Source organism: Trichosurus vulpecula, chromosome 1 (assembly GCF_011100635.1).
Source record: "Trichosurus vulpecula isolate mTriVul1 chromosome 1, mTriVul1.pri, whole genome shotgun sequence".
NCBI lineage: Eukaryota > Metazoa > Chordata > Mammalia > Diprotodontia > Phalangeridae > Trichosurus > Trichosurus vulpecula.
Window position 1 is genome coordinate 12,566,208 of NC_050573.1, and position 12,757 is coordinate 12,578,964.

General features: G+C 41.4%; 1 protein-coding gene across 5 annotated transcripts in view; it reads right to left on the reverse strand.

Moving 5' to 3' along the window:
- The window catches only part of SLC5A1 (solute carrier family 5 member 1), a 75,659-nt gene that overhangs the window by 34,589 nt on the left and 28,313 nt on the right, over positions 1-12,757 (reverse strand). For all 5 annotated transcript variants that reach the window (XM_036738040.1, XM_036738030.1, XM_036738012.1 and 2 more), the window contains exon 5: positions 12,087-12,191. In XM_036738040.1, coding sequence (XP_036593935.1) covers positions 12,087-12,191 — 105 coding nt within the window. The remainder of the gene's footprint in view (positions 1-12,086; positions 12,192-12,757) is intronic.

Sequence of the window (12,757 nt, forward strand, 5' to 3'; positions counted from 1 at the left end):
TTATAGTGGTTGTGATTGCTGATATCAATTGTAATAAGCATTGATAGTGCCATTTGGGCATCATGTGCAATTGATAAAATTATAGCTTTAATCATCATTGACCTGTGCCCCCAGCTTCATGGAAAGAACCCATTGGTGTGGATGCTCCCTGGGAAAGCTGTGACAATTCAAGGATTCAGTCGATAAGCATTTATTAAGCATCTATTATGTGCCAGGCACTGTGCTAATCATATCATTCATGCCATACTTCCCAAGGGCAAACAAAGCATTATTTTTTAAGAATGGCCCCAACATCGCATCAAGGCTTCAAAGAATGAAGAGTTTGTCTTCAGTCATAGAAGGTCCATAGTGGCCTTGCTGTCCATCTTTGGTGTGCTACACACACAGACATAGGGATGCCTGCACACTGGACAGCCACAGCCAGGAGGCAATGTGCTATAGTGGACAGAGGGCCAGACCTGGAATGAAGAAGACCTGCATTCCCATCTTGGCTCAGACACTTACTAGCTGTGTGACCCTGGAAAAGTCAATTCTCATCTCTGAGCCTCAGTTTCGTCATCTGTAAACAGGTGATAATAATAATATCATTGGGTTGATGTGAGCAGCCAGGTGATGCAGTGGATAAAGTGCTGAAGTCAGGAAGATTCATCTTCCCGAGTTCAAATCTGGCCTCAGATATTTGCTAGCTGTGTGCCACTGGGCAAGTCACTTAACCCTGCTTGCCTCAGTTTCTTCATCTGTAAAATGATCTGGAGAAGAAAATGGCAAACCACTCCAGTGTTTTTGCCAAGAAAACCCCAAATGGGGTCATGAAGAGTCAGACACAACTGAAACCACTGAACAGCAGTAGGGTTAATGTGAGACTTCGGTGAGTCAGGACGGTATTTTGTAAACCTCAGAGAGCTATGTAAATGTCTTTTGTGATTATTATCTGGGCCTTCTGGCTGTGATCTCCTTCCTTTCACCAGCCAACCAAGTCTCCAACTCTCTCATTAGGTAGACACTGTCTGAAATGCTACCTCTTCCAATAAGTCTTCTCAAATGGACCATAGATTCACAGAATTGGAGCATTGGCAGAGACCTCAGTGGCTGTCAAGTCTGATCCATCCATGAAAAGAAAAAAGAAAGAAGAAGGTATGGGAGAAAACCTGTTGGCTTGCTCCTTCTTCACCTCAGTAGCATACACTTCCTTGACACCTCTGCCACTAAAAAACATTCAGCCTTGCCCTAGGGGTGATGTAAATACTTTCTTTTCTTGATTCTACTCTTCTGATGGAAAAAATGGCAAGACCTAACCCTCAGAGCCAGCCTAAGATAGGACAGACTTCCTAATGAGATAGTGAGTTCTCCACTGGTGCAGATATTTCAAAAGCAACAAGAGGTCCATTTGAAGAGGATACCATAAAGGAGACTGCTACTCTGATATCAGTTGTCATATGTTCTCCAAAGTATCTTCAAACTCTTGTAGAATCTTGGGGGCCCACTAGGAACCTCAGAGTCCATCTAGCCCAAGCCAGGCCTGAACAGAAAGAAATCCCCTCTACAACTTCCCTGACAAATGGGCATCCAGACTGCCCTGGAAATCCTCCCAAGACCTCCTGGAGGCAACCCATTTTAGGGCTAATTATCTGGAAGCTAACCTTTCCATCAAGCCAAAATCTGCCTCCCCAACTCCCACTTGTTGCTTCTTCCTCTGCCCTCAGGGGGCCCTCTTCAGTCTGCCAGCCCTTCAAGACTTAAGGCAGTTCTCCTGTACCCATCCTGAGTCTTCTCTTCTCCAGGCTGAATATGCCCAGTTCGTTTCAATGATCCTCATAGGGCAGAATGTAAAGGCCTCCATCTTGGCTGTCCTCCTCCAGACCCTCTCCTGATTCTCCACGTTCCACCTAAAACATGTCTCCTAGAAGTGAACCCAGCACTCCAGAGGGGGTCTGAGCAGGGCAGAGGGCAGCAGGACTATTACTCCCCTCATTCCCGAAACTGTGACTCTCCTAATGCAGCCTCCGAAATGCTGAGAACCTAACAACTGATCAAAATTCACCTTTGGAGACATCAGCCTTCTCCTTCTGTGCCCATGCCCTCTAACTCCCAGGTTCCTCTGGGTAGGGCCTTCCTGCTCATTTGTTCACTCTCTATGTCTGTGTCTCTAACCAAACTCTCTCCTCTCTTCTTCTTTCTCTCTCTGTCTCTCTCTTTCTCTCCTCTCTCTCTTTCTCTCCTCCTTCCTTTTCTTCTTCTTTCTCTTCTTCCTCTTGTTCTTCTTCCTCTTCTTTTCTTTCCTCTTCCTCTTCTTCCTCCTCCTCTCCCTCCTCTTCTTCTACTTCTTCTTCCTCCTTCCCTCTTTCCTTCTCTCTCCTCTTTCCTCCCTCCCTCCTTCCCTTTCTCTCCTTCTGTCTATTTAAGCAGTGGTTGACACTGGACTCATCATTAAAATTTTCCCCATCTATAAAATGAAGTTTTCATCTCCCCTACAGTGTCTAAAACCCTGTGTTTCCAAGTTCCTGGGCTCTCTCTCTGTCTCAGAGTCCTTTGTACCTGGAGCAGTGATATCGCTCTGGAATCATAGAGCCATAGAATTCAGAACTGACTCTCCCTCCCCTCTCTGAAGAGGTGGGTGACTATAGGTATAGAATAAGGCATATGGTGTCAGGCACACTTGATAGGCTGGTTGGTTTTCTTGATGCACTTTTTCTTTATTTTTTATTCTTTTTGACAAGAAATGGTTCTCTGGGTGGGAGAAGGGATATATTGGGAAATGAAAGTATTGTTTTAAAAAACTATTATAGGAAATGGGAGGAGGAATTTTGTTTCCACAGAACTGAAGGTGTACTTCCCCCCCCCCACCCCAGCTTTAGCAGAAACCAGGCCTCAGGTTGGTCAGGCAAAAGGTCAGAGGCTTGTACGAATGCTGAAACAAGTCATTTGAGGAGAGCATGACATACACAGTCAGGGGGTTGTATCTGGCCAATGAACAGCCTGGCAGGAGATTCAAGGTGAGGGTCTATTAAATGACTAGCATCCATCTGAGTCCTTCGTACTTTCTCCTGTACTCTGTTCAGGGGAGGTACCCATTTATTCAGGGAGAATAAATGTAAATTATAATTAAAATGTTCCTGACTTCTCAATGAGTCTTGCTTATTCCTAGACAATGTGAGTATGTTTCTAACAGTTGGGTGCTAGTCGCAGGATCAATATAGCATCAGAAGAAAGAGGTATTTCATGCAGAGAATGGGTGGCACCCCCACTATTTTGCAGTGGGCCCTAGTATCTGCAGGTGAAAATTTCCTTCTTCAGACTGCTAATTTCCTGAGAGTATTTTTCTGGAATCCTTGGGAACTCAGGAACATGAGTAAAGGGGAAGAAAAGGAATGGAAAATGGCCATAGGCAAGTCAGATGCCTGAGCAAGGTGGGGGAGTCCTGCTTTGTCATGTCTCTCCAAACTAAGAAATAAGATTTGCTTGGAATGGGGAAAAGAGTTCTTCAAATATTTGACCTAGGTGGGGAGAATGGATTTCTCCTAGTGCTTGGAAGAAAAGCACTGGTGGGTTGACCCAGGGAAAGTGATTTGGCTGTGAGCAATTGCTGTCACTTAAATTCTGCTCTACACCCTGGAGCAAGCTCTCAAGAAATCCCAAACAAGAAACAGGGAGTTCTTGTGAGGATTGGCTCTGTTGAGTTTGGGAGGTTGAGGGAGGACAAGAAAAAAGGGGGAAAGGGGAAAGAAAATGGCCATAGACAGTGCAAGTCAGGTACCTGAGCAAGGTGGGGGAGTCCTGTTTTGTCATGTCTGGATTTGCTCCAAGTTGAGAAATAAGATTTGCTTGGAATGGGGAAAAGAGCTCTTAAAATATTTGACCTAGGTGGGGAGAATGGATTTCTCCTAGTGCTTGGAAGAAAAGCACTGGTGGGTTGACCCAGGAAAAGTGATTTGGCTGTGAGCAATTGCTGTCACTTAAATTCTGCTCTATACCCAACAATTCAGCTCTCAAGAAATCCCGAACAAGAAACAGGGAGTCCTTGTGAGGATTGACTCTGTTGAGTTTTCGGGGTAGAGGGAGGACAAGAAAACATAAAGGAAGAGAGCTCTTAGAAGTTATGACCAAATTGGAAAGAGAAGAAAGCTGGGAGCTCTGAATTAAGATTTGATTAGGTCCTAAAGGTTTAAAAAAAATCTGTGTTTCCGTTAACTCTAACATCAAGCAAAGTGTTTTAAAAACTGTAGAAGTAAAGGATGTCTTCTGTATGATGCGATGATCACTTTGTGGATTCAGTGGTCCGCTTAGAATATGATTAAAAATTGTTGGTCATTTTAACCTTTTAAGTTTTAAGGTAAAAAGAAAGAGGCTGGGAAAAGAAAAAGCCTGGTGAGTATAATATTATTTTTCTCTTATTTGAAATGGTTGAGGCAGTTTGGGTCAAGATTAGGAAAGAAAGATTGAAATTGGAGATACAGAGGGTAAAAAAAAAAAGTTTCAGTAAAGATTGGGAAAGAAAGAGAGATAGAAGTTAGAGATAAAGGGATTTGGGTGGGGGTTGTAGAATGGTGGCTTGAGACCACCATGGAATTTAATCCGTGTGCTGCTCTTAGCTACCATGTGCTCTTGGCCACCCCCTCCCTCCCATTCCACCTTAGAAGACTGGGTGTGTCAATCAGGAGCTGAAGCTAAAAGAAACTTGTAACCTGATTGGAAAATAGGGCTGATTAGTTAGTGATGAAAGGTTTTATTGAATCTGGGTATTGAGTATGAGAAAGATTTTGATTTGTATAATCATTAAGCTTTGCTTTTGTAAGGTATGACTGAATTTTGTTTCCAAGGAGATTATATAAAAAAATGGAGCCTTACTGTTGATTAGTGGTAGGAAATTAAACTGCATTCCAAGGAAGCTGACCTTCTGAAAATTAGCATATCTAAAAGGCTGGCTCCTTTGTTCTCAAAGGGACTGCCAGGCCCAAAGTAATTTACCAATAGCTGAGCTCTTTATTATGGATAATCCTGTGTTCCTCTTCAACTCACCTTTGTCCATCCTCCTCAGCAAGTGAAAGGGATCCCCCTCTCTTGCTGAGGCAGACAAAGAAAGGGGAAACTAAAAATGTTTTAGCTTGGTCCTTTTGCTTGAAAGGGAAATGGCTCACCATCTTCAAATTCCTTAGGCCTTTTGTTAATTCAAACCTTTTTGTAAAAACTCTGAAGAATGGGAGTCAAGGATTGGAATGCCTAAAGTAGAGTTTGGTGAAAGCTGACCAGTGAAAGTCAGGGTGCCAAATTCATATCTGGATGGTTCTAAAAGCAAATAATGATATGAAATAAAATTTCCTTTTTTTATAAGTTCATTCATGGCCAGGCAAATATTCTTAATACCTGGGCCACAGGCAACAGTTGGCTAGGAAGAGCTGTTCAGTGCTGAAGAATATACAGCTAAAAAAAATAAAATGTATTTAAGGTATTAATGTATTAATATATAAACACCAGAAGTATTGGGATGAATAATGTCAATGTGTGATAATCTGAAAATGCAATTGAAGTCATCTTATTTCTAAATTGTATTTTTAGAGTTCTCTTAGGCTGTAAAATTTGAGGGACCCTTGTGAGATCTGAATTTTGTTATATATGAATTGATCTTTTAAAAAAAGGGTGTGACAAAAATGTAATAGTTTGAAACTGTTATATTTGGTTATGCAAGTTTCTAAACACATAAAAATGTTTAAAGCATTAAATTTATATGGTTCAAACATACATTTGTATGGTTTAAATGTTGTTAAAATTGTACTATCAGAGAAAAACGCTGAATGGATTAAAAAGTTGTTATTGTCCAGTTAAAATTGCTTTGCTAACACTTAATAGCATTTGTGAGATTATTAATTAAGTCTTTGTGAGAATCTCCTGTTGTAATTGTTATGTACAAGAGGTTCTAGAAATTCTGTAATAACAAAGAATTGAGTTGTGGGAATCTATGAAAAAGCATTTTTTTCTTATAATCTCAATGTTGTTAGATTAAGAATTGTACTTAATCAAGAAATTGAGGCTGCTAACTAAAACAAGGATTTTGAACTTAAACTCTTGAATTTTGTGACTCCCTGGATGGGAGCAGGGATAGAAGATAAGGCAGAGACAGGAATTCTAAAGGAGTTAAAGTTTAAAAAGTGGGGACTATGTTGAAAAGCCAGTCCCTCCCCCCATTTGCCCTCCTCTCCTTTGGTCTAGATAAGAAGAGAGCTTGATCTAGGCCCACCTGGTAGAAGGGAAGGAAGGGGGAGGGGCAGCGTTACTGGTATTTGAGTTTTTACTGAAAGAAAGAGAACAGTAGGGGTCAGAAGCCTCTGAACCTGGCTTCTTAAAGTCAGCAGAACTTATAAGATTAGATTTGCAGAAATAAGTAAGTAATGATAAAAGGGAAGGTATATACCTACAGATGTAGAAGGGTTTATGGGGGGAAATGGAAAATTGGATAAATGCAAATATGTGAAAGATAGTGTTGTTTCTGGATATTGGTGGGAATAGTTTGGATGGGGGAAGAGAGGTTTGTGAAGTGAAGGTGCAAATGTAAGGTTGAATCATTATCCCATAAACTAAGGCTGGGATTTAAAGTTACATTGTATCTATGTGGGATAGAGTCCTTAGATGTTTTAAAGTGATATAAGAGCAATTAGGTATTAAAACAAATAGTGTAATTAATCACTGGAACTAAATCAGAGACATCTTCAGTTCATAAGTCTCTTTAGGAGAGATAAGTTGTAGAATATTTTTGTATTGATGGGAAAAGTTTAATGTGGATTTGAATTCATTCCATCATCTAAAACATAAAGTTATATGGTTCAAGTCTTTCAGATCAGCCATAATTAGAGAAGAATAGAAAAATAGAGAAGAATTTGATGCAAATATGTTAGAGCAATAACTTATGATCTTAATGGGAAGATTTTATGAACAAAGGAGGAAATGCATGCAAGCTATTTAGAGCTAGCTTTAAGGATGTTCCTTAAGCAATGTGAGATTATAGTCACTGATCATTGGAACTTGCCATTCAAAGACTTAATGGGACTGTTAACTGACTGTTTTTGTGAGTCTAACTCCAGGTGTGAGTATCAAGGAAGGCTGACTCAAGATGCCAGCAGCCCTGTGGGAGGGCAGGCATGAGCTGGTGGTATGAGTTCATGGGAGGGTTGAGAGGACAACTGTTCAGCATGTGCTGAAGTGAGACCCTCTTGACTTGATCCCCTTAACTGAAACCTGGCAGACTAGGCTTGGCTCAAAGCAGCTTACAGTTTGACACCATCTCTGCCTGGAGTTGATAGGAAGCTGGGGAAAATATGGTCCCCCTTACTCTAAGTCCCTACTCTCTTGGTGGCAAATTTCTATAATCAGAAGGTTTTGTAAATACAGTAACAAATCTATTAAAATAATTGATTATGGAACATCTTAGATTAGGACTGGGACTAGTGTCCTTGTATAGGGCCTTGTATAAATTAGGTTTTTTTCTTGGTAATGGTATGGAGACAATTAGTAATGTTAAAAGAAGAATGGCTTGTGGTTTATTTTGTAAATGCCATCAGAGAAACATGACATGACTAAAAGTTTATGATGTTGCATGTACTGTGTTAAGAATCATTATCTAATGTGTTTATGTATGTGCTGGAGCTGGTTGTTTATTCCTTAGTGAAATCTCATCCTCCTGGTGAGGAAATTAATAATGAGTTAATGTAAAGTATAAGAAACTTGGTTCTGATGGGAATTTCTTAAACATGACAATTGGCTAAGGTTCCAACTTCTAATTTGCAAAAATGATCAGGGTATAATGATTAGAAATGGTAACTTAAAATTGTGCTAAGGTAACTTTTATAGCAGAATAGAAAGAAAGCTGGTTCCTACAAGAAAGCAAGAAGAAGATGCTGGAGATGGCTGGAACAAATACCAAGGATCAGAGGGCTTCATTGATGGATGTTCCCTGCCAGACAGCCTTATGGGAAGAGACTTTTGAATCTTAAAGGGACAATTGCATTGTCATTTTCTTTTGGGTCTCTGTATCTGTATTTACAAAGGGGACTGCCCCCTTTGATTTGTCAATGCGTCAATCAGTCCTTCCCACATTTACTTAAATGGGTGATGGTTAAGGGGAAAAATTCAGATGAGAAAGAGTAACGGAGTATTAAAAATCTGGAAACAAAAGTTTGAATAAAAGAAGACGGTTAAATTGTAAGAAATGGGAGGAGGAGTTTTGTTTCCACAGAACTAAAGGTGTACTTCTCCCTCTCCCCCACCCCAGCTTTAGCAGAAATCAGGCCTCAGGTTGGTCAAGTGAAAGGTCAGAGGCTTGTACTCATACTTAAATGAGCCATTTGAAGAGGGCATGACGCACACAGTCAGGCGGTTGTATCTGGCCAATGAACAGCCTGGCAGGAGATTCAAGGTGAGGGTCTATTAAATGACTAGCGTCCATCTGAGTCCTTTGTACTTTTTCCTGTATTCTGTTCAGGGGAGGTACCAATTTATTCAGGGGGAATAAATGTAAATTATAATTAAAATGTTCCTGACTTCCCAACGAGTCTTGCTTGTTCCTAAACAATGTAAATATGTTTCTAACAGTATCAATAAAAATAAGATTTTTAAAATAATTTAGAGACAGAAGGGGATCCCCAAAATCAAATCCAACTGTTTCATCTTAAAGAGAAGGAAAACTGAGGCTCATAGAGAGGAAGAAGAGAACTCTAACCCTGTGGATGAACTTTCAGGCTCTGAACAGCAGTTGAGAAGGTCTGTTTTGGTGGGTGCCATGCAGGGGGATGGGAAGATTCCTGGACCCTCTGAAGAGGAGACAGAGGAGGGCAAGCAGAAAAGTAAAGGACATCGAGATCAAACCATGAGTATTGGGTAAAGAAAGTGAGGGTGGTAGGTTGGAAAAGAGAAGACTCAGGTTGGGGGCGGGGATGGCAGCTCCCTTAAAGCACTTGAAGGCCTGTCTTGTGGAAGAGAGATTAGCTTTGTTCTACTTGAAGCCACAGGGCCAAACCAAGATCAATGAGGGGAGACAAAAAAACCATTATAGGCTGAATGTCCTGGATAGGCTGGGGCACCATAATGCACAAGGCACTCATCTCCCTGAGGTCAAATCCAACCTCAGACATTTCTTAGTTGTGTGAACTGGGGCAAGTCACTTAACCATGTTTGCCTCAGTTTCCTCATCTGTAAAATGAGATAGACAAGGAAATTGCCAACCACTCCAATATCTCTACAAAGAAAACCCCAAATGGGCTCACAGAGAGTCAGTCAAGACTGAAAAATGGCTGACAAAAAAAAACAGGATAGGCTTCCTAGCCACAAGAATTGTCTAAAAGTGGCTGGCCTCGACTTATATACCCTCTATCGAACTGCTTACCACTTTAGGAAGAGGGGAGGGAAGGAGAAAAATTTGGAACTCAAAATCTTGCAAAAATGCATGCTGAAAATTGTCTTTACATATAATTGGCAAAAAAATAAAATATTATTTTTATTAAAACCAAAGTGTCTGCCCTGGGAGGTAGCAAGGGCTGGGGGACCAGTTGTCAGGGGTATGGCAGAGGAAATTGTTGTTTACATATAGGTTGGACTAGATGCCTCTGAGGGTCCTCCCAACTCAGACTGGGGCTTTCTGTGAAATCCTACTGGGAGGGCAGTCACCTACACCACCCACATTGAGGCCAGTCCCATTAGCATCCCAGTCCCTGTCAAACTCAGAGGACAAACCCATGTGCATGCAGATAGCCTCCACCACCATCCAAGCCTAGGCTAGTCCTACAGGTGGTTGGGGAGCTCCACGGTGAGGCCCATTTAATCAGTAACCAGAGGCAAGGGGTTGGGGGAGGGAGGTGAGAAAAGCCAGTACTTTTAGGTTAATTTATATTATTATCCTAAGCATAGATGCAGAGGGCAAAGAGTGGTCTGTCATGGCAACTGTGACTCACAGCCCCTCATCACCAGCTGAACTGTGGACTTGGTGGCTCCAGAGAAGGGCTGAGCCCAGCTCCCCTCCTACAATGTGCTTACTACACACGCATCAGCAAGCACATCTAACCAGAGCCATTAGCATACTACCTTGGAGAAGGTCCCCACTGGAAGGGATCTCAGAGCCCATCAAAGCCAACCCTTTCATTTTACAAGTGGGGAAACTGAGACCTAGAGAGAGGAAATGGCTTAGCTAAGGTCACACAGATAGTAAGCACAGAAATCTGAACCCTCATCTTCTGAGTCCAGATCTGATTTCTCTCCTTTCTTTCTCTATTTATTTCCATATGTGTATGTTGTCTCTCCCCTTAAGCTCTAATTCCTAGAGGTCAGAGACTCTTTTTTGCTTTTTTTGTATCCTCAAATCCTTAGCACAGTGCCTGACACATACTGGGACCTTAATAAATGTTTGTTGACTGTTGACTGACTGAATGATGTACAATCCCATGATGAGCACACATATTAGGCACTTGGTAAGTATTTATTTAATTGAATTCAGTTGGATAAGATTATAAGATTGAATTGAACTTGTAAAGAAGCCAATGCAGAAGTAGAAGAAGGAAGTGAAGATGTCCTGTGAAGATTTCAGTCTCTATCCCCAAGAGAAATCCTCTCAAATATTTTCACAGCCCCAGGCCCCAAACTGATCCTGTCTTGCTCCTCATTTCATCATCCTAGATCAGTGATGGGGGACAGGGAACTCCAAGGACCTGGATTCAAATCCTGCCTCCCCTATTTACTGGTTGGCTGGTTTCAAGGAAGCCAATTCAATCACTCTGGGCTTCTATTTTCTTATCAGAAAAATAAGAGGCTTGAACTAGATCACTTCCAAGGGCCCTCTGAACTCTGAGACTTGGAGGGATTGGTTTTTGCATTGCAAAGAACAGATCCTACAATCATGCATTTGTGGAAATCCTTTCAGTTTCTGTTTTCAGCCTTTACCATTCCAAGGAGATGAATGAATGAATGCATGGATGGATGGATGGATGGATGAGTGGGTGAATGAATGAATGAATGGATGGATGGATGAGTGGGTGAACGAATGGATGAATGAATGGTAAATTTTATCTCTTGACTCATCTCCACGTAAGGCAGAATTTTCTATCTTTATCTTGCTGAGTCTAGGTTCATGGCGTTAGACAAAATTCCTTCTTTTCCTTCCCCTACAGGAGAGGTAACAACATGGTGTAGTAGGAGTCAGGACACCTAGGTTGGAGGCCCAGGTCCCTCACTTATCTCAGAGGAACTGATGCCCATGTTCCTCTTGAAGGAATGGATTTAGCTGTGTGACCTTAGAGAAGTCATGACACCTTGTATCAGCAAGGCAATAGTCACAATATAGATGATAATTGCTGAAATAGCTATGTGGTTCTGTATTGCAAAATATATAAGACTCTCCACGTAGAAGGCAAAAGAAGTGAACCATTTATTCAGACACCAAATAACTAGATCCCGTAACCAATAAGTCCACAACATAACAGCAGAAAACCACTCCATCCCACAACCTTCTGCCCCCTGCTAGGGCCTTGCCACCAACAAGAAAACTTACAGCACAGCTATTACACGTCTGCTCTCTTTCCCTCAGCTCTGTCATAACTGCTCTCTCAGCATTTCCTATGACACAATGTCCTTCTCCTCTCAGCAAGCTCCTCCCACCACATGTGACTTAGGCTTCCTGTGACATAAGCAGGCCACATGGCCTATTAATGGGTGGGAAAGATCTTCAAATCTAAATTGCTGCTACACACCTGGATCTCAGATTTCTCAACAGTAATACAAGCACAATAATTCTTGCCTTAATGAGTTGTCATGAAGAAAGTACTTTGTAAATCTTGCTGTGTTCAAAAATGAAAAGTATTAAGGAAGGGGAATGAGAAGGAGGGGAAGGAAAAAAGGGAGAATGAAGGAGGAAGTATCACAAAGTTGTGATATAATAGATGATCCTAGGATTGCCCTCAAGTCAAAAACACCCTGTGGGCCTGCACTCCTAAGTAGTATAGCTCCTGAGCCCCCATCAATGTGTTTACCTTAATTCTCATCAGCTGGAGGATACAATTAGCTTAAAGCAAAGACATTCACTGAAATGGCATAGTCAAGGGAGAGGAACTCACCGAGATCTTGGTAAAAATGTAAATCAACAAAGAAAGGACAGACAGGTAGACTTGTATGCGCTTCCCACCAAATCGCTTCCTTAGGTATTCTGGCATTGTCACCACCTGTAATATATGCAAGATATAAAATCAGTGCTAGACAGGTCACATAGAATTCTAAAAGACAGGAAATTCATGTTGTTGAAGATGGCATCAATCCATAATTCTGAGTTCCCAGGCCCTAGTTTAGTCATGGCTGGGATAGAGTAAGTTCTGACTTGACTGAGAATTCCCACTACTCTATTTGCATATAGACAATAAAGATGATATATATAAATAATAAAGGTACTATAATAAAGAAACAATTTCTTTAGGTGCATATATGGAAGCACACTCTAAATCCTGGTAACCCTGAAAAGAAAAGGATATTATATACACATTCCCACAGTCCCATAGAACCTACTTCCAGCTTCTGTGGAAGGAACAGAAGAAGAGAGAAGGCCTCAGGCTGAACAAGCAGAAAAAGAAAATTGTGATCTGAAGGGGCTTTGACTTGTAAAGAAGGCTGGAGATTGAATTTGGGAAAGAGAAATTTGGGAGAACTGGAGATGAGGCCAAAGGAGAACCATCTGTGTGAAAGGAGATGAAGGGATCAATGGGAAGGAGGAAAAGGAGTAAGGAAAAAAGGTCCT